Source organism: Hirundo rustica, chromosome 8 (assembly GCF_015227805.2).
Source record: "Hirundo rustica isolate bHirRus1 chromosome 8, bHirRus1.pri.v3, whole genome shotgun sequence".
Taxonomy (NCBI): domain Eukaryota; kingdom Metazoa; phylum Chordata; class Aves; order Passeriformes; family Hirundinidae; genus Hirundo; species Hirundo rustica.
Genome location: NC_053457.1, coordinates 3591705 through 3613956, shown reverse-complemented (window position 1 = coordinate 3613956; position 22252 = coordinate 3591705). Strand labels below are relative to the sequence as shown.

General features: G+C 45.1%; 1 protein-coding gene across 1 annotated transcript in view; it reads left to right on the top strand.

The window, feature by feature from the left end:
- The window catches only part of PTEN (phosphatase and tensin homolog), a 48780-nt gene extending 26769 nt beyond the window's left edge, over nt 1-22011 (top strand). Inside the window, exons 5-9 of the mRNA XM_040070939.1 lie at nt 1451-1689; nt 7057-7198; nt 9701-9867; nt 16811-17035; nt 18373-22011. Coding sequence (XP_039926873.1) covers nt 1451-1689; nt 7057-7198; nt 9701-9867; nt 16811-17035; nt 18373-18558 — 959 coding nt within the window. The 3' untranslated portion in view covers nt 18559-22011. The remainder of the gene's footprint in view (nt 1-1450; nt 1690-7056; nt 7199-9700; nt 9868-16810; nt 17036-18372) is intronic.
- Nucleotides 22012-22252: the final 241 nt, after the last annotated feature.

Here is a 22252-nt window from a genome sequence, read left to right as displayed (position 1 = left end):
CAAATCTTGGAGGGCATCTTCAGCATCCTGTGACTACCTGGGAGTTTTCAGGCTGTTCTTCAGGACTTCTTTACTCCTCTTTTCATGGAAAACCTTGCTGGTTGTAGTTGTGATAGACTCAAAGCCGTACAGACAAATTGGCAGCATTTTTGCAGCTTCTGTTCTTAGGGATTTCTAAATGAATTCCATCTCTAGGTTCACATAAAACTTTGGGGATCATCTGGGGAGCCTTTGGGTTTTCCATGTGGAAGACCTCTTCCACAAACACGTGTTGCCCCTTTAGCGAAGATCAGCTTCCCCATTTGTTCTGGGATATGAAGGGGGCTGTCTGTAGCGTGAGTGAATAAACTTTTTGATCCCTCCAAAAGGCTGTGGACTTGTCCTGCAGTCCTTCAGCAGTTCCATAACTTCATCCCTCACTTGTGCTCTTGGAGTCCTTGGGGATTCATCAAAAGGAGCCCTGCGTGTGTGACTACTGAGTGGTGCTTGCGAAACCGATAAAGACACTTGCCAAAAAAATGAAATGTATTCATTTTTAGCCCAGAAAAGGAAATGGTGTTTCTAGCTGAGAATTTTGAAGTGAACCAGGGTTGTGTTTATCGGATCCCAAGGCTCTCGGTGGGGAATCGGGGTGCACTTCATCAAGTGCTGCTCTGCTGAAACCAGAACATTGTGTGTCGTTCTGCTGGTCAGGGTGATACTGTCCCTCATCTGATCTGAGGTGGGAGAAGTTTGGGTGCTTCCCTCTGCTTAGTGCTTATTTTTGGCTCTCTTGAGTTTTCTTGCATTTCCTGCATCGCTGGAAATTCTTTTCATCCCTAGATGGAAGAGTTTGTGGAATACACCCATATCAGAAAGGACAGCGTTGTTCAGTGCTTTGACTCTAAACCCCATAAGTATTGCCAGTGCCTCACCTGAGATTTCTCTCCCAATGATCATTTTTGAAATATGGAAATGGCAGGATTTTGCTTCTCAAGGCCTTGGAGCAGATTCTGAGAGTTTATTCCCAATGTAGACCTGTACTGTGTTCAGTAATTTTTCAGCAACGTTCCTGTTGTCTGCTCAGTGACTGAGGTCTGGCCTTGTTCTCTCTCTCAGCAGGTGGTTTAATTATTGCTGGACTAATGGCTTTTCACGAGGTTATTCTGTGTGCCAGCAACGCTGTTAAATTCTAGAAAATTCACGTTACCGAGCCTGTGCCACTCAGTTCAGTAGAGGTGTGAAATAGTTGCACCATGGAGCAGGATGCCTGCTTACAGATTAATGGAGAAATGTCTGCAGTGCTTATGGTACACTGAATAATACTGAATAACACTGAATTAAAAATACATGTCAATATGTAAGATGGGGGTGGTTATTGACTAACTTAATTTTGGCATGCTTGTCACAAAGGTGACCTGAGCTTGCTTTGCCTTTTGAGGTTCTGATGAACTCCTCCTTCTCCCTGCAGTTGCACAGTACCCTTTTGAAGACCATAACCCACCACAGCTGGAGCTCATCAAACCTTTTTGTGAAGATCTTGACCAGTGGCTAAGTGAAGATGACAATCATGTGGCAGCAATCCACTGTAAAGCTGGAAAGGGACGAACTGGTGTAATGATTTGTGCATATTTGTTGCATCGAGGCAAGTTTTTAAGGGCCCAAGAAGCCCTAGATTTCTATGGGGAAGTAAGGACCAGAGACAAGAAGGTGAGCTGTTGCTGTTCTTCTGTCCCTCTACCCGTAACTCGCTGCTTTTCCTCCTTGAGATCCATTTGATGCTCAAACCCTTTAAGTTGTGATGTCTGATTTAGCTCCAGTAGGATTGAATCAGTGCAGTTGGAGATGGAAAAGCTTTCCTAAGCAGCAGTAGCCTTCAGTCACAACACTAAACCAGCCTGGTTTTAACAGGTCCTGTTCAAGAGGACCTGGACAGTTGATTTTTAAATGGCTTTTTCAGCACTGTTCTGCGCTCTGCATCAGAGGGGCAGTGAACTTTCTCGTTCAGCATTTTCAGCCCAAATGAGGGGATTGTTCCAGCTGATTTTGACTGAATGGATGTGTTGTTCATCTCCTCAGGTTCCCTCAGCTGCGGTGGTGGCATTTGGAGATGCATAGGGGAATATCCCAACTGGAAAGCCCTTATTGTTGGATGCCCCTTGTCAGTAAAGGGTAGTTAAGGGCCTTTCTGGCAGGGTTAGGCCTCATTAATGAGAATTTAACCTCCTTATTTGAAATCTTCTCCAAAGATGATAAGATACAACCTTTGAAGTCATTTTAGCAAGCTTCTCTGCTCGTCTTCCATTATTTCCCTGAGTGTGTTGGTTGAGCATCCCTATGGGATCATTTCTGCAAGCCAGTTTCTACCTCTCCAGGCACAGAGCTCTCCCTGTTCCTGGAATATTTACACAAGGTGTTAATTTCACAGTGTGTTGGTCTCTAATCTTCGTGTCTGAAGGTTCCCGAGAGCAGAAGTGTCACATAAGGAATTTTAGAATTTTGGCTGTTAATTCACTGGAAGGAGCAAACTCCTCAGTTTGCTGTGCTGACGAGGTGGAGCTGTTATTCCACAAATTGCTTGAGTTGGTTGTGGTGTCATGCAGGAGTGGAGACAAGGTCAAGGTTTCCCATCAAAACTTTGTGGCTTTTGGTAAAAGTGCCTGAGAGAGACTAGGAATGAGCAGTGTGCTGGATAAACAGACTAGATAAGGGTTATCTCCAGAGCTGGATAAAACAGCATGAAAACTACAGAACTGAACAAAGGCGCAGTGAAATGCTGTGCCTCAGTTTCCCTTTTGTGAAAAGAATGTTACATTTCTGCAAGTTGGGAGTAAGGTCAGTTAGGTACTTACCAGTACCCCAGGAGTACCTTGGGCACTTTGGAGGGGAGGGAGAACTCAGTAAACAGGAGTAGTGAGAGCCTTGTTTACTTGACTGTAAATACTGTCTGTAACCAGCAACTTGTTTTGGTTTCAGTGTCTCTACTGCAAGAGCTGACTTTTTTCCCTTCCCAGCTCCACTTGAACGTGGTTATCTTGATGTGGCCAGTGGGCAGCATGTGATTCACATAATTCTTCAGTAGTGTTTATAAACAGATATTCATTCCAGTGCAGGTTTCTGGAGCCTTTTCTTCCCTTGTGGCCCGTATTTCAGCGTTATATGTCAAGTGCTGCTCTCTGATTTGATATTTCACCACACCTTTGTATAACTGACTTCCTCAATTCAAAATCAATGAGGCATCAAAAGAGGTCTTTGCACAAAGGGACAAGCAAATGCCTTTTTTCTTTCTTTTTGGGCCAACATAGATAGGAAAAAGGAAAACTGACTTTAACAGGGACCAGATTTTCTTGGTTTAAAGCGAGGACAAGGTGCCCACTTTGCAGCTGCCGCTGCTGAGGACAGCCCAGCTACAATCACTGCTGCCATTAGTGCTCAGGGCAGAGCGCTGCTGCGAGGGCTCTGGCTGTGCTGGCAGGAAGCGTGAGTCTAATTGCAAGAGGAAGTATGACTAATTGGTCAAGAGCACAGCCCTGAGTACTTCTGGAGCCAGCTTTTCCCAAGTGCCTGCCGGGAGAAGCAGCTCCAGGGAGGCCTTTGCACCATCAAGTGAGTTGTCGTAGGTGAGGCTCGGAGTTGCTGCACAGGCTGTTCTTGTGCCGGGTAACAAGACATGGCAGAGCCCAGGCTGTCTCTGACCAAACCCTCTCGTGGGGTGTTTTATTTCCTCTAGAAGCTGCCTCTTTTGGTTTCTGAAACTCATTGTAGTTGGGGGGGAACTTAGTCAGAAGAAGGGAGTGGTGAAGATTAGGAAGTGTGGGCTGCATGGTTGTGTCTGTCGGTCTCCACCGCTGAAGAACAGGAGTGATTTTTATTTTCCTTCTGAACCGAAGGGGACAAACTGTTTTCTCAGATTGGATAAAGAACTTTGCTTGTCTGTTGTCAGAGCTGGGGAAGAAATAACCCCCCCAAGAAGTCCTCTAAAGAAGCTGCTCCTTCCACTGTTTGAAGCGATTAGTTAGTTTATCCCACGCACTACTGTGGTGACAAAGACTGGCAGCTTACCTTCCTACAGCTGGAGAAGGTCTTTATTTATTTATTCCTGCTTCTGCCTTGGGGGGTTTTGTGGTGAGGATTAGACTTGGGAGGAAGCTCAGTGGATAGGGATCAGCTATTCAAGTGCTGGAGATGATGCACTCAGGAGCATTCTTTGAGCGATACATGGTTTTATTGTTGAGGATGGCTCCTAAGAGTTCTCCTATGGGGAAAGGCTGAGGGAACTGGAGTTGTTCAGCCTGGAGAAGAGAAGCCTTGGGGTGACCTCATTGTGGCCTCCCAGTAACTGAAGGAGCTGAGGAGAAAGATGGAGACTCTTTACAAATGCCTGGAGGGACAGGATAAGGGGACTGGCTTCATGCTGACAGAGTAGGGTTAGATGAGATATTAATTAGTAAGGAATTCTTCCCTGGCAGTGTCCAAGGCCAGGCTGGACAGGGCTTGGAGCCACCTGGAACAGTGGAAGGTGTCCCTGCCCGTGGCAGGGGGTGGCGCTGGATGAGCTTTAAGTCCCTTCCAACCCAGATCGTGTGTGTTTCTGGGGTGTTGCTATAACTGAACAGGAAGTGAAAACCAATTGCTTTGTGTGAGGAAGCCTCAGAATGACCCTCTGAGCAGGGCAGAGATCCCGTGTCTGACATCAGCGCTCGTCAGTCGTGGTGCCTGTTGTTGGACACGCTCGGGTGCCAAACCTGCTGCCCTAGGCCTGCTCTGAGGCTGCAGCTTCGCTCTCACAGTAGGGCGTGTTCCTAAAGGGAATGTGGGAATATTGCTTTCAAAATGTTTGTTCTTCATAGTCCTTCCTGTGCTCCGTTGAGAGGAGAACCAGGAGCAGCACCTGACAATGTTTGGGATGCCCTGGGAAGCTCTGGCATAGGGACCAGGGGAGCTTGCCTCACATCCATTTAAAAATGGTGGTAGTGATAGATGGCAAATACAAGCTTGAACTACTTCCTTGTCCTTACTCTTCTGGAGTAGGAGTGAGTGGTGGCTGATTGCACCCGTTGCAATATTGTCAGTTTGTTATGAGAGCATTCTGCTTAGAATTAAAACTTTGGAAATGGAGAACTGAGTCCTGCTTCAGTGGGACTGGTTTTAGGGTCTCAGGATTTAAGGGCTGTGTCTCTAGGGAGTCAGGCTGTGGCTGGAGGGCTAAAACTGCCCTGTTGAACAAGAACCAGCTTTGCTGTGGGATTGACTGTCAGGGTGAAGGTGTTCCCTCGGTTCTGGTGCTGGCCTTGCTTGTCCTGGCCGGGTGTCCTGGGGTTTTCCCGGAGGAAACATTCATTGTGGCACGGGGAGGCTCTGGGCAGGGAGGGATGTGTTCTCCTCACCTCTGTGCTTCCCTCCTGCCTGGCAGCCCTGGCAAGTGCTGCTGGCCTGCTCTGAGCCTGGGATTTACTCAGTCCTGACGTTCAGATCCCAGGAAGGAGAACTTTAGAGCTCTCTGGAGAGGTGGGTGTGATTAGCACTGGGGACATCTGAGCCAAAGCCACGGCCAGTGTACGAGACTGCTTGGGAAGGTCATTGTGCAAGTGCTGCAAGGAAAGGGCTTTTGTGTTATTTAGAAGCAGCTCAAGTGATAAGGAGACATAATTATCAACATTTTTTTTTTTTTAAATGGCAGGAAGTGACTATTTTCATGTGTGCAGAATAGAGATTTGCTAAATTAAAAGTACTCTGGCTACCCTTAGCTCCTGGCTGTTGTGAAGTGAAACTAAAAGATTATAGAAATATGGGGTCTAGGTTTTGTCATCAAACGCTCACAGACTTGTGTATGAAAAACTTTTGATTATCTCCAGTTTATTCCAATTCCATATTCAGTGTTAATCAGATTCCTTACCGATGTTGCAAGTCTGCAGTTATAGGTTGTTCTAGACCATGTAATGCATTTTCTGGGCATGAAACAGTTTTTCATCTTTATCAATTCTGCTTGAAAGTATTGGCTCAAAAGAGCTTTAAAACTGTTCCCTTATTTGAAGCTTTGAGCTGATTTAAAATGAGTAGTAAAAACATTCTTAGGTTTTAGGCTCTCAAAGCAAATGTTCACCTCAGAGTTTGAACACTTTAGGCTGCTGGGCACAAAAATGTGGAAATGGGACTTTCCACATTTGTGGGAAAAATATTCCAGGATGCTTTGTAAAGAGAAGGAGCATCAGTCTTCAGGACAGTGAAGAAGGCAGCATCAGTCTTGAGTACGGTGATATTAGCAAACATTAGTCTTTTGACACTAAAGTGCTGTTGAAGTCTAATTCGTGTAGTGGTAGATTTTAGGATTCCTAAATGTAGTGGTGCTTTAGAGTATGTTCAGGGCACCTCCTTTTAAACATTTGATGCTCTCCATCCTCCAAAAAGCAGCATGAGACTATTTTTGACAATGACCCTCAGGATGTCTGTAGTGTTGCGTTTGTGAAATGGGAAAAAATCTGCACTCTTTGTTTCATTGCTGGAGATGAATGTTTGGAGAGCACAGAATCACAGAAGGGTTTGGGCTGGAAGGACCTTATAGGGTATTTCAGCCCTCCTGCCATTTCAGGGACACACTGTCCCAGGCTGCTCCAAGCCCCAATGTCCAGCCTGGCCTTGGACACTTCCAGGGATCCAGGGGCAGCCACAGCTGCTCTGGGCACCCTGTGCCAGGGCCTGCCCACCCTCCCAGGGAACAATTCCTGCCCAACATCCCATCTATCCCTGACCCCTGGCACTGGGAAGCCATTCCCCCTTGTCCCTGTCACTCCAGGTTCCTTCTCCGTGTTTCTTGTTGGTACCTTCAGGCACTGGGAGGCCACAGTGAGGTCACCCCAAAGCTTCTCTTCTCCAGGCTGAAGGATCCCAATTCCCTCAGCCTTTCCTGGTGGGAGAGGTGCTCCATCCCCTGAGATGTGCTGAAGCACCTGGCAACGCAGGGCCCTGCCCTGTGAGCTGTTCCTTGGGGCCCGATGTGCTTCAGATGCAGGTGATGGGCAGCAGCCCCGTCAGTGATGCTGATCAGAGGTTTCTGACACTTGTTTTCCCTCTGTTTAGGGAGTGACAATTCCCAGTCAGAGACGCTACGTGTACTACTATAGCTACCTGTTAAAGAATCACCTGGATTACAGACCAGTGGCACTGCTGTTCCACAAGATGATGTTTGAAACAATTCCCATGTTCAGCAGCGGAACTTGCAGTAAGTACTGACACCCCTTCACCCCTGCTGGGGAACCTGTCGGCCTTTTGGATGGGGGTGATGGCACCAAGAGCTGCACATCTTGGAGAAAGTCACATGGAAACACCTCACAGTCCAAAATCTCCTGCCTTCGTGGGCTCTGTCCCCTGGGATCCTCCCAGGTGTAGTCTGTGAAGGACTCAGGATTGTTTTAGTCCAGTTTTCAACTGGCAAGTGTTTGATTGGTTTGAAGATAAGTGATTCCATATGTAGAACCATTGAGGCTGGAAAAGACCTCCAGGATTGAGCCCAGCCTGTGACCAGTCCCCACCTTGTCACCCACCCCAGAGCACTGAGTGCCACATCCACTCCTTCCTTGGACTCCTGCAGGGATGGGGCCTCCACCATTCTATATACATTTGGGGATTTGCTCCTTACTTTTATGAAAAGCCTTCTTCTTTTTTTAACACAGAAACTCTTGGGAAACATGCATTGCTAAGAAACATTTGCCTAATGGCATGTTGGCTTCCAGTGCAGCAACATCATTCTTCCCATGATGTTAAAAAAAAAATAAATAAATTAATCAGTTCAACTGGGTAAATACCTAATTAACTCTGGAATAAACTTTTCTTTATGTGGATGTTTCTAAAGCATTAATACACCTGTAAATGATTAATCTCTGATTACACTGCTGATACACTCTGTTAGTGAGGAACAGCAGATTTTGTGAAGCTTTGAAATACAAAAACAAATTCTGCTCTGTCCTGTGGGCTGTGTTACAGGGCAGTGACTGCCTTGTGTTGCGTGCTCGTTTTTTGTTGGTGGAAAAAATCTAATGGTTTTGCTGTGGGGATTACAGCAATGTGTAATTAATTCCAGTGCCTCCTGTGGCTTTGATTAAAATTGCCCTGTTAAATATTGTTGTGAGACAGTACCTGAACACGTAACACACACAAGAAACAATGGAGCAGCTTGTGGGGCTGTGTACAAGAGGGAGGGAGGGAGGAGCCTCTGCCAAAACCCCTCTGCCTTAGGGAAGAGGTGTGGAGCTTACAGATTTCTACAATTACTTATTTAATGTTTTGGATGAGCTGTGCTGTACTTGTGAGTCTGAACTGCTCAAGTGAACGCTGACTTGCGTGCCCATGGGAGGCTGCTGGGGTGGTGTTTACACAGGAGGATGTTGGGATAGACAGCAGATTGGCCAAGCACCTGAGAAGATAAATTAACTATTTCTATTGCAGTTGTATGCTGCAATATTTTAAGTTTCTGTGGAGTTCTCAGTGGTTTTTCAGAGTGTGAAGTCGATGGTTTGTGTTGTAATTTAACCAACATGGTAGCTTTCAATCTGCCTTCCTTGTTATCATTCTGCTGCTTTAAAGTCACTGACAGAGCAGAGTCCAGCCTCTAGAGCAGAATGAGGGGATGACAGAGTTCCGCAGCTCTGAGGATCAAAAACAGTAAGGGCAGAAAGAGAAACTCATGTGGAGACCTCACAGCACCTTCCAGGGCCTGAAGGGGCTACAGGGAAGCTGGAGAGGGACCCTGCAACAGGAGCTGTGCTGATAGGATAGGGAGGAATGGCTTGACACTGCCAGAGGGGAAATTTAGGTGAGATATATGGAAGGAATTGTTCCCTGGGAGGGTGGGCAGGCCCTGGCACAGGGTGCCCAGAGCAGCTGTGGCTGCCCCTGGATCCCTGGCAGTGCCCAAGGCCAGGTTGGACATTGGGGCTTGGAGCACCCTGGGACAGTGGAAGGTGTCCCTGCCCATGGCAGAGGGTGGCACTGGATGGACTTTTAAGTTCCTTTCTAACCCAAACCATCCTGGGAATTCTCTGAGCCTGCCAGTGATAGTTTCATTGCTGGGCCCTTCAGCAGGGACTTCCACAGCTCTACAGGGGTGTCTGACCTGACCATTTCCAAAGCAACTCTTCCTAAACTGGACTGAAAACCCCTTTTAATTTTTCTGTTATCCCTGCAGATTTAATTGGGGAAGTTATGCCATGGCTGGCACTTCTCTGGTGATGGTGATTTATAGGGCCAGCTTAGGTTCTGCTGGTGCTGGTTTGTTTTCAGTATTAATGTTCTGTTTTGTCCTTGTTTTTGCTTGTTTGTATGAGAGTAGAGTCAGTTCGTGCTGACGTGACCAGCCACTTTACAACTGGAAGAAGAGGTGAGAGAGAATAAAACCTCTCACTTTGGTCTGTATGATAGAGAGAAGAGGGAAAATGCAAGGAACAGTCAAGTAATTGTCACATTTTACAGTCTTTATATTAAAAAGAAATAACGTTTTAGGAACTCCCTGGTGGCCTGAAAGTACTGCCACGAAGGACAGAAATCTCTAAGGTTGTTTCCAGTAGCATCTGGCAAAGTTTGATCCCCTGTGGTGTTAAACCCTTAATAGAAACTTGGTTAACTTTGAAAGTATGGCAGCTCACGATTTTGTTTCTGCTACCAGTGTTGTGCTTTTTGACACTTTTGAGGCTTTTCTCACCGAGTGACTCTCTGTTTTGTCACACAGATCCTCAGTTTGTGGTGTACCAGCTAAAGGTAAAGATATTCACCTCCCCTTCAGGACCCTCACGACGTGAAGACAAGTACATGTACTTTGAATTCCCTCAACCTTTGCCGGTATGCGGTGATATCAAAGTGGAATTTTTCCACAAACAGAACAAGATGTTGAAAAAGGTTGGTTTCCTTGCTTTTTCTGGAAAACGTTGTCGAGCCAGCCCCTGATGCTGGGGGTTGGGATGTTGGTTATTTTTCAGGGATGTGTAATCTCACGGCATTTAATTCTTTGATGTCTGGTTTTCCCAAGGAGCCAATCGACCACAAAATGAAAGCTGGATATTTGGGGAGTTGGTGAGGTTAAGTACAAAGGTTGGATAAAAATGATCCTGGGTCTGTATTGCAGTCGTTTGGGTAGTAGTGAATAATCTAATTGAGGAAGAAACATTCACCTTCTAAAAATAGACTTGCATACTGAGCAAGTTAACTCCAGCTGTTTTTTCCACTAAGTTTTCCTGAGGTTTGAGCAGGCACAGAAGATCCTGTCTGTGCTGTTGGCTGATTTGTACCCATCTGTCAAATATAGCTGAATTTCTGAGATAATTGAGTTCCCACGCACTTCGTAAAAGTATCTCTGCAATCTCTTCCACCACCTCTGTTCCCAGCTGCAGTGCCTTGACATGAGAGGTTTAGAGAATTCCCTCAGAGCTGAGGATTTTATTAGGGTCTCAATTGTGGAAAAAAAACCTAATCTAGGACTTACTTTGAGACCAAAGTCAGCCAGTTCTTAAAGCTGAAAACCCAAGTTTCTTTAATTCTGGTGCTTGTGGAGCCACTTTGGATCTATCAGAGTGAAAGGTGACGATGAGACTGTGCTGATTAACAGCTACCTTGGTATTTGCTACTTAAAACTCTTCATCAGTAGCTACTCCCTGTTGAATGGAGGCTAGAGAATTTAAGAGCATTAAGTGAGTGAATTCGTAAAAGTAAGAAATGCTAAAGAGGATCAGGAGACAAAGAAGTGATGAGGTAACATCACTTACAGCTGTGCACACAAGTTGTACCTTCCAGCTGTGTGCGAATGCACATGCACGCTGTTGTGTGGGCTTGCTTGTGTGGACAAGTTTAATTCATGTGCTGGTGTCTGCAAAAGCTTCTGCACAGTTCTTTTGTGGCCCTGTTTTCCTTCTCTGCCTGTTTGATGAGATGTTTTAGTTAGTCAGTGTAGTTATGTACAGTGCAGAGACTGTAAAAGCATTTGAAAAGTAGAAATTCTACTTCAAAGCTGACATTGACATGCAGCAGCCAGTTTTGAGAAGAGTCTTTTAAAGGAGCACCCAGATGGGTACTGTAGGCTAAACATCAGGGATGCAGGGAGGAGACGATGCAAAACCCCGACACCTGAGCAAGGCCCTGCTTTATCTACTCCCCTGTCTGGACTGTGAGTTTGTTTTTCCTTTGCCATCCCCAGTAACACGTGGATTGCAGACAGATCTGATGGGAAGTGCTGTGCTGCCCTGCCCATCCCTGAAATACCAGTGTGCAGGTCAGCTGCTGGTTCTTGGCTCTGTAGCCCCCAGGAACAAACCCCTTTATTTGTTTTACCCCTGGAGAGAGCACTGAGATCCAGAGACAGCGTAATGAGAGCCCCTCACGAGCACACACAGTTTCTGCAGTATGAATTGGGGCTTCAGGAGGGTGTAGAAGTGCAGAACCACAGCAGGAGGATTACTGTGCTGGAGTTTCATTTCAGAGTGTCAGATTGTGGTTTCGTTTCTTCAGAATCTTTGTAGTTTCTGAGTAGCGGGTTGATTTTTTTGTTTTTGCCTTTTTGTCTGTTCTTATCAAATACCTGAACTGTTTGGGTTCTGTGGATTACAAATAGTGCAGAGGTGCTCAGTTTCTCAGTGTTTTTGGCCTGGTAGAGCCAAAGAAATGGTGAAGGTGGTTCTTTTCACGTCTGCAAATTTTTCTGAGATAGAAACTGCCCCTTCATCATCCACTAAAAAAAACACCTTGATAATCTCTCTGAAATCTCTGTTGAATCAAGTGTCTTACTGTCTCAGCTTTCAGTATGAATGGAGAACAGAGGAAAATAGGTGGGAGATGTTCCACGGTTCTGGTATGATCACCTTTCTTAGCTCTGCTGCTCCTGCTGCAAGAGCTGATCCTTCCACATGGTCCTTGGACAGGTTGTTGCATAAAGTGAATAAGGTGAGCACAGGGCAAAGGGGAATACTGGTGCCAGAAGAACCTACCTTGGCTCAGACTGAACACATTTCCCTCTCCAGGTGTTTCACATCTGTGCCTGTTCCTTTTCTACATCGACTGCCTACACAGCTTTTACCCAAAACCCCAAAAGCAAAGGCCCTCCGCAGGGGAGACTTGTGTTTTAAAGATCCCTTTGTGCAATGATCACCTAATTCATGAGGAACAGCATAATTAGGTGTAACAGCATTTTATCTTTCAGAGATTCCGGTTTATTAACCAGGTTTATGAAAAGTGGAATCGAAGTCTGTTGCCTGTCACTGGTTCTTGTTCTTCCCAGGTTTCCTGTTGGCAGATTATAGGTAGCTAAACAAGTCTTAAAGACAGCATGTATTGACCAGTCTGCATTTAAACTTTAGCACAATAAAAAAACCTAGTAAGATCAATTAAAAGTGTAACTCTGGATCCATTCTGAGCCTCAGGCTGGAGAAGGGCTGTGTTTCATCTCTGGAGATGAAGACTTCTTTGCCCTGGCTCTGTTTTGGTGTTTGATAACACTGATCTCAGCTGAAGTGCCCCAGATTCCCTCTCCTGTCCTTGCTTCCAGATTTCCCAGTCTTTTGAAGAACAGCACTATCTGCAGAGTTCTTTGTAGGGAGGGCCCTCCTCAGTTTTGCTCAGGTTCATTTTGGATGAATTCATTATCCATGAACCAGACCAAACCTGAATGACCAAAGGACTTCAAACACCTAACGTTGCAGAGTCAGTGTGAGATTTAAAGCAGCCACATGCCCTTTCTTTTAATGGCTAATTAAAAGCTAATTTAAGCAAATTCAGTGGATTTTGGAGGCTGACCTCAGCCACAGGATCATTGGTGCCACTGGGGTATTGGTACTGGGCTGACAGCCTTGGAAAAGTTTCATCCCTTCCATAGTTTCTGCCACCTGGCATCAGTTAGGAAGTCCCCAGCTCTTGGTCTTTTCTTGTCTAATCAAGTTGTTTACTTTATTCTCAGACTGTTTCTTCAGTGAGCTGTAGCTACTTCCTTTCAAGAGTGAAATGCATGCCCACATGAGAACAAAATGGCTTGAGGCTTGAGTGCTGTGACTGTGTATGAATTTCTGATGGGTAGAAGTTCGTAATTCGGGGATTTTTTTTGTTTTGTTTTTGAGCATGGCTTTTTGTTGTAGCTTGACTGTTCTTCCATCTCAGACTGCTGCTGTAGTCACTCTAGCTTTGCTTCCATGCATCTCTGCAAAGCCTTTTCCTTCCAGTTATTGATGTTGACATAATAATCTGAAAGTGCTTCAGAGTATCCTTAGGTCACTCGATTCAATGGGAGTCTGTTTAAAAATAATACAGAAATCTCCTCATCTTCCTGCCTTCAGAGCCTGGGGGTGAAGGAGACCTTTTTTTGGGAGTCCTCCCAGTACAGATGAGAGGGAAATGTTGATGTGGGTTTAATTTGTGAGAGTCAGTGGTGCTTTATCCCCAGACCAGTGTAGGAGGGCTGACAGCATTGTTTGAGCAGTTGCATTTCATCTCTCAAGTCTAGAGATAAGTTCTGCTGCAGAGTTCAACAAGACTTGGGGCAGTTGCTGTTAAGCAAACGCTGAGGAATGAACTCTGAAAATGTCAGAAGAGTCAGTGTTGATCTGAAAATGGTACAGGAAGTTCCATCAGGCAGGCTTAGGGAACAGGCTGAACCATGATCTCTGTTCTTGGAGAGCATCTCCAAACCCTCAGCGGGCGCTGCACAGTGACTCTGAGTGCCTGTAGATCTCTCTGCAAAAGTTAAGCTCTCGGGAGGACATGGGAACTCCTGATTGATGGCTTACATCTTGGATTTGGATCTCAGACTGCAGCTAGAGACCAGCTCTGGAGTGGAGAATGTTTTTCTGTCAGTCTGAGAAACTGCACGAGGTAGGGACAATCACTGTTTGTCAGAATTGTGGAATTAAATCAGCCTCTGTCTCCTCTGATACTGCACTGGAGATTTATGGCAGAGATTTGGTTATGGGAAGAAGTACATCTGTGGTTTATTTTTTTTTAAGACAGATGTCTGTGATGTAACTGGAAGTGAAGCAAAACACATTGAAAAACAGTCTCTAATACTTTTTTTTTTTTTTCAGAAGTCTATTCATTAACTTGTGTTATGTGAGCGCTTGGTCTGGTATTTTGATTTGCTATATAAAGCCTGAGTTCAGTTCATGCCTTGATTTTTAAAATTCCTATCTTTGGCCCATATTACATCATCTTTCTTCCTTGTCTCCCATGGAATATCTTGGGTCTTGAGGCTTTAGCTGAATCCTCACTTTGAATAATGGATTTGCCCTTCAGTGAAAACAGTGACACCGTTATCAGCCTTAAAAGCTAATTCCAAAGAACATGACCAAGTCTTCCCTCAATTTGAGTGGCCATGCCATGTTCCAAGACCCATGAACTCAGTTTATTAGGCTAATTAAGTTGTGTAATGGGAAGGAAAGGAAAATAACTTAATGCTTTAAAAAGCTGGAGGGAGATAAAAGAAGAAATGACCAGCTCAGCTGAGTTGTATTGTTTAGTTTGAGTCCCTGAAGACCTCTGCAAATTTCTCCCAAGGAACACAGATTAAAAGCTGTTTAGTGAGAGGTTTGTTGTCTGTGAGCCCCTGTCAGTGAAGCCGAGTCCCCACAGCCCCTAAAGTGCCAACTGAATCCCTCCTGGTTCTGCACTCACGGAGCTGAAGGTGAGGCACGACAAAACTGTGCCTTCTGCTTCTTCTGGCATTGATTCCCATCCAGTGGCCTCTTTTCCTCTGGCACTTCTTTCCTGCTGGTGACAGGAGCCATTCTCCAACCATCCATCCCCTGCAGCGTGTCCTCCCCTCCCTTGAGGTGACACGGGTGGCCCTGGGGACCAGCACCAGAGGGCTTTTCGGCAGGAAAGCTGCTGCCTGTCTCTGTTTTGACCTGGGCAGGTCCTTTGGTTTGAGCAGGAATGAACATCTCACCTCCTTGGAGGCCCTTCTGAGGGACTCACTGTGTGGGTGAGGAGGAGCCTGGATCAGGGTACTGTGGGGTTGTCTTCACAGGGATTTTGCCTGCTGCCTCTTCCTCTGGGAGAGAGTGAACCCAGGGTATTCATCCTCAACTTCAGACCCAGGCAGGGCATTTCTAAGGCTGTTCTTGGGGCAGGAGGAGGGTGTGAAATGTATAAGCAGGGTCTGGCAAGAACCTGCTAACTGCTGCCTTCCACAGATGGGCTTCAGCAAGGCTTCTTCAGAGATGGGATGGTTTGAGAGGACTCAGTGGGAAACATCTGTTAGACTCCCCAGACAACTCGTTTGCTGGATGAACTTGATTCCCAGAGTGCTGGAGAGAGGCGTGTGGTGTAGTGGGGAACTCAGCTACCAGAAGTGTTGTTGGCTGGATTTTTAACTTCGGTCTTGGGGTTTCTCAGGTGCTTACAAAAGTGCAGACAAGTGGTTTTTGTAGGCTTTACCTAAAATACTGAAAATCAGTCTGCTGACCTTTGGCGGAGAGAGACACTTGTGAATTTCCAGTACCTTGTTTGAATAAATTTGTGAGGAGGATGAGGATGAGTTAAGAAGTAGTCCAGCTCTTCCCTGCCATCTTTCATTGGCTCAGGAAAATGCTGTGATATTTTGCTGGTGCCAAACTGCCTTCAGCAGGAGGCCTGCTTGTGACACACACGCTGGAACCATTTCTGGTCCACCTCTGATTTCCCCCCAACTTCCTTACCAGCAGAGATGAATAGGAAGATAGGGCAGGACATGGATTTTCCAGTAAGAAATTGGAATTAGATCTCCTTGGTAATCCAGAATGTGTAAGTTACCTCCAAAGGAGTGAGTTTGTGTTCTGGTCCTGTGTAATACCAAGGAATGTTAGGTTCTGGAGTGGGTTACTTTCCCTGAGCTTTAGTAGCAATGCAGCAATACTGACCATTGTGGGAAGAACTGGCCATTTGCATCTTGGATCTTGGCCCTGAAAAGCCACATCAAACAGAAGATTTCATGTGTAAAGAGCAAGGGGGTGTAACTCAGTGTCAGATGGAGAGGGGTTTGGAGTGCAGTCAGGACCAAGCTGCCAAGGAGAGCTGACCCTGGAAACATCAGCTCTGGGTTGGCAGAAAGCTGCTTCTCCAGAGCCTTCAGGATCTCTGATTCAGGGATGTCCTGCCTCTTGGTACACCTGGAGCTGTGCAGAGTGGAGACTCAAACTGCTGATAGTCATCTGTCAAGTTCTGCTTAAGCTGAACATCCTTCAGCTGTCACTGCCTTGGCTTCTCCCTAAAAACTTCCAGCCGAGTGACAGGACAGCAGGCACTGCCTCTGCCTTCCTTAGTGCTGCTCAGCAAAGGTCTGACTGGGTGAAAGCATCTCAGCAAAGCACCCGTGAATCCTTGGCTGTAGTAGTGGGCTTGTGGTTTTGCTCAATTGTAGCTACTTCTGTACAAAAATAATAAAGCTTTCTGTTACAGGGGAGATTTGGTATTGCTCACCTCAGCTGGTTCACGCAGGTTGTCTGTTGGCTTTAGGGATTGCTTAGCAAGGTGTGAGCAAAAAAAAAAAAAAAATCTATTTGTGCCTTGTGATTACAAGTTTTAGTATATTGAATGTAGTATCATCCGCTTTTATTACAGGTATGATAGTTTTAAGCCCAGCTCTCCATGAGTGACTTCTAATAGCTTAAGTGGTTAAAATTGAGCTTGATGAATGCAGATTTTTGTGTGTTGTCCAGGAGATGTAGTGAAAATGTCTTTGCATGCAATGTAACAAATGACGTACTGTTGTCCAACCAAGTTTTGCCTGATATTACAAATCTGTTTTTGACCAGATGTTGATAGCAGTCTAATTAACGTGCCATTAGCGAATACTAAAGCAAGTTTGTTTTCTGTGTTCTTCCTCCCCCAGGACAAAATGTTTCACTTTTGGGTAAATACATTCTTCATAGGACTGGATGAAAATTCAGACAAAGTAGAAAATGGAAGTCTAGTTGCAGATCAGGAACTTGATGGTATTTTCAGTACAGAGCGCTCAGATAATGATAAGGAATATTTAATCCTTACATTAACAAAAAATGATCTAGACAAAGCAAATAAAGACAAAGCCAACAGATATTTCTCTCCAAACTTCAAGGTCAGTATATTTTATGTGTCAACAAAGCTGAAAAGCTGCGTGATTTATTTGTCTTGCTTTTGGAGGGCCCGCGTGAAACTGTTGTGTAGAAGCTGAGTTCATGTGTTGGTACTGCCATCACTTAGTAAAGCTTTGGGCTTTGTACTTTGATCTGCTTTTGAGGGAGCTGATGATTGTACTTTTATCTGCTTTTTGGGGAGCTCTGATGGATGGTGAGGGGCTGGGGTTGAAGTCTCCAGGTTGTTCCAGGTGTTGATTGAATCCATCAGAGGTGTGGGAGAGCCGGTGACCAGGTGGCATCTTCTCTGCCCCAGCTGCATTGCCTGGCTTCTGGGCTGGGCACACTGAACCCCTGCGCTGATTTGCAGCAGTGCCTGTTCCACAGGAAGCAGAGGGGACCACAAGGAGGATTTGGGGTCTGAAGCATCTCCTTGATGAGGAGAGGCTGTGGGAGCTGGGCCTGGTCAGTCTGGAGAAGGGAAGGCTGAGGTGATCCCATCACCACAGAGACATCTCCAGGGGGTGGCAGAGGAGGGTGCCAGGCTCTGTTCAGTGGCGCCAGTGACAGAATGAGGAGCAAAGGCCATAAACTAAAACACAAGTTCCACCTCAACTCGAGGAAGAACTTGTTTCCACGGGGGTGGCAGAGCCCTGGAACAACTGCCTGGGGAGAGTGTGGAGTCTCCCTCTCTGGAGACATTCCAAGCCCACCGGGAAGTGCTCCTGTGCCTGGGCAGAGGGTTGGACGGGATCATCTCCAGAGGTCTCTCCAGCCCCAGCTGTCCTCTGTTTCTGGGAATACCTTACCCTGACAGTTTAGCTTTGGGGAATACGAGCTATTGCCAGCAGCGTTTTAAACGTGCAAAAGGCATTTGTAAGAATTCCACCATTTTCTAACTTCCTCGTAAAAGATCAGCCAGCGCTCATTTGAAGATCATGGTCATAGCTGCTTGGAGTATTGCTTGGATCTGACTTCCCACACACGAGTCACCCATCAGAGAGTGTTTTATTCATTCCTGTGCACTCTTGCTGGAATCTCCTGGTGCTCTGGGAGTTGTGGAAGGCAGTAGGATGGTGGCATGGCCCAATGTGCTGCAGTGTCCTGCTGCCACAGCTCAGGAGCACCTGAGCACTCAGCCAGACACAATTCCTGCAGCTGGGCTGGAAAATCCTGCTGCTTTGCCAGGGGTGCTGCTGGGAGGCCGGCAAACCTTTCTCTGGGGAGAGGAGCACGGGTGTGACTCAGGGTAGCGAAGGACCTATGCTGTTAAAATTTGCTTTGCAGCCTCAGCTGAAGTCCGGGTTGTCTTTTAAAATGTTCTTTTTTCCTTCCCCAGGTGAAGCTATTTTTCACAAAAACAGTAGAAGAGCCATCAAACCCAGAGGCTAGCAGTTCAACTTCTGTAACACCAGATGTTAGTGACAATGAACCTGATCATTATAGATACTCTGACACCACTGACTCTGATCCAGAGAATGAACCTTTTGATGAAGATCAGCATACGCAGATTACAAAAGTCTGAATATTTTTTTTATCAGAGATAAAAAAAAACATACAAAAAAAATCAACCATGAAGAGAGACAAACTTGAATAAACTGAAAAAAAAAAAAAAAGGACCTTTCTAAATGGCAAAAGGACATAGTGTCAGATTACCAATTATAGGAACAATTCTTTCCTGACCAATCTCGTTTTGCCCTATAAATCTACAGGGTTTGACACGTGTCCAGTTGGGGGGGAAAAAGAAAGGTTACGTAGCTCTTATATGTATATACCTTTTTGTGTCAAAGGACATTAAAACTTCAATTAGGAACTATAAACATGGCACTTTCCCATTTTATTCCAGTTTTATAAAAGTGGAGACAGACCTAATGTGTATGCGTAGGAATTTTTCCTTTTGTGTTCTGTCACCAAACGAAGTTTCAAAAACCGAAAAAAAAAAAAAAATTTACAGGTTCACATCCTGCCCCTTTTTTTGCACTTGTGTGGCAACAGAAAAGTCTGCAGTTGGCCAAGAGATGTTTCTAGAAGGTTTTTCCTACATTCTAATGCATGTTTTTTGGATGGGGGCTGGAAGGTGATGCTCGGAAAGGAGCGTGGCCTGTGTACCGTATCCGGCTGTTCCATGCACCTTTCCTCAGCATGCTGCCCTAATTCATCCGGGACAATGGGTGAGGAGTCGCCGCTGTCACTGCTTGTTGTTTGTGCATTTTTCATTTTTTTTAAGTGTAATGGTGCTAGAAAAGGCAGCTAGAGGGAGTGATTCTGTCTAGGGGTACAGGAATGAACCTTCACGACACCCACGAGACCCGCGCAATGAAGGGAGACAAGGAATTGGGGTCACAAAAAACAAACAAAAAAAAAACAACAAAAGGAAACACAGCAACAATGACTTAACCATACAAATGTGGAGGCTATCAACTAAAGTAAGAGCTTGAAACAAATGGTTATAAAATTTGACAATGATTTATTGGGATTTTTTTCTGAATTGTAATGGCTGCTCCATCTCCTGTGTAATCAAGGCCAGTGCTAAAAGTCAGATGCTCTTAGTGCAAAAGCATCAGTCAACATCTTACATTTATATTTGTAGTTTTCCAATCATATTCCTGTTGTGTATATTTCATGTGCTGCCTTGCAAGCTTTTTTTTTCCTCCCCCCCCTCTCATGAATATAAAAAGATTTTGTGATGGTGCACAGGAAATATCATTGGAGATTCTCCAGGTTAGTGTTTGTTTGGAAGATTTCTGATGCATTTATTCAATCAAACCTCTGTCAGCCGTTCCACCCCTTTGACCTTACACATTCTATTACAATGAGTTTTGCAGTTTTGCACACTTTTTTTTTTTTTTTTTTTTTTTAAAGTCATTAACTGTTAGGGAGTTTTACTTGAATACTCATTACCTGCAATGTTTAAAAAACGGACATTACACATCAGAGACAGGAAACCAGTATTGCAGTAAATTCTCAACACTGTAAATGAAGATTAAAAAGCAGAACTTCTCCCAAACACATTACTATGTAAAACAACCCCTCAAACCACCCCACAAATTGTTTTTCTAAACCAAGTGGCAGTGTAGGATTTTTTGTTCCTAGGGACACAGCTAAGGGTAGGGCTCAAAGTTGGCTTCTGGTGGACGATTGTCATGCCCAGCCTGAGGTGCCTCAGCAGTCCAGCTGCTGGTGCATCCAGATGTGAAGTTACTGCCAAAACAGGCCCCTCTGAATGGGTCATGAACAGCTGACCCCAAATGGATGCTTTTTTTAGGATGTAGTGCACACATCCCCCCCGTCTAATTAACTTCTTGGTGCTGACATGGAAGTTCATGAGCTGTGTTCTCAGCCAGAATTATGAATGGGATCTGTCAGAGCCCTGTACAGCAACATTAATGGTTGGAATTTGAACCACACAAGGCAGGACTTCCACTAATTACAACTGGTAAACCAAGGTGTAAAGGGCTTTTAAAAAAACGTTCCGTATCTGGTTTCTGTTGGTCAATTCTGCTCCTCAGATTCATGAGTCTAACTTCTAACAAAGCTGGTAATACCTTCTGACTTACAGGTTTAATTAGCCTTTAATGGATCAAGGTTCAGTGCTCATTGTGACGAGCAGGAGGTGGTTTTCCCCTTGGGAACAGGAATTGTAAATCTTTCCCTTCCAATCATGTTTCACCCTGTCTGGTTTATAACAGTTGAAAGTTGTGTTGGCTTAATAAACCAAACTCTTCCAGCTTGGATAGTATTGGGATCTTGGCACTGCTGCGTGTCCCACTTTGGATAATCAGGATTGGATGGTGCAGTTCCAGTCGGTGACGCCGGATCGGGAATCAGGACGCAAGGATGGGCTTTTGCACTGTTATTTTTCCTTTGGAATGTGAAGGTTGGAATGAGGGTTTCGACTTTTTAAAAAAAATTTTTTTTTTTTTTTTTAATGTTTCAATGTCTTTTGAGAAGCCTTGCTTACATTTTATGGTGTAGTCATTGGAAATGGAAAAATGGCATTATATATATATATTATATATATAAATATATATTATACATACTCTCCTATACTTTTATTTCAGTTACCACCCCCATAGAAGTTGACAAGAATTGCTATGACTGAAAGGTTTTTGAGTCCTTATTAAAACTTTATTTATGACAGTATTCATAATTAGCTTGAGCTGCATTCTGTAGGTAATCTTTCCTTGAGTTTCCGGACTGTACGCTTCAGCCCGTTGGGATGTGCAAGAGCTTACATGTCTGAAACTACTTGAAGGCATCACTTTGGTAAGAGCTTAACTGTAAGGCCCTGAAGCATCCCCTGGGCTTGGGCAGCCCCAGTGAAAAATGTTCGCCGCAGCTCCTCCAGGGCAGCTGTGCAAATCGGCCTCCAGATTCCTCCCCGGGGCACACGTTGTAAACTGAAATGGAGTTTACATGCAGCATCAAAATCAGCTTTCCAGATTAAAAAAAAAAGAAACAAAAAACCCTTCAGATAATCCAAAAAGAGGATGCTGGTGTGCAAGTTCCATGTTTAGTCCTAGCAAATGTGTGCAATATGTTAACGATGCCTGTGGTTGCCACGAAGTGCCTCGTTTACCTTCTCAATACTGTTGGAAAGTGTCGTGCATGCAGATGGATGGGGTGGGACTGTGCACTAAAAGGGGCTCCAACTGCAGCGTTTTGGCAGAGCTGCCTTTCTCTGCCAGTTCAAATTTCCAGTCTGTTTTCATATAGCATATATATATATAGATACTAAAAGAAAAAAAAAAAAAAATCAGTCTGTTAAGCAGCCTTACTCTGATTCAGCCTCTTCAAATACTATTGTGCTGTGCAACAGTGGCTCTGTGTGTAACTGAGAATACACAAAAACCAAGTATGACATGTACAGGATAATGCCTCATACAAATCAGATGTCCGTTTGTTATTGTGTTTAACAACCCTTTATCTCTTAGTGTTAAAACTCCACTTAAAACTGATTAAAGTCTCATTCTTGTCACCGTGTGGGTGTTTTATTGCAGTGTTCTGAGCCTGGCAAACAGCTGAGACGTTGTGCTTGTAAAGCTGTGGAATGCGGAGTGTGGTGCTTGGAGCCAAGCGTGCTCCTTGTGCATCCAGGGCTTTGAAGGGAGCTGCAGCTCCGAAGCGGGATGTGTTCCAGAGGTTTGACCAGTGCAGCAGTGGAAGTGCAGACGTGTGCAGGGGTGTCAAACCCTCACTCTGTTGTCCTGGTGAGGGGC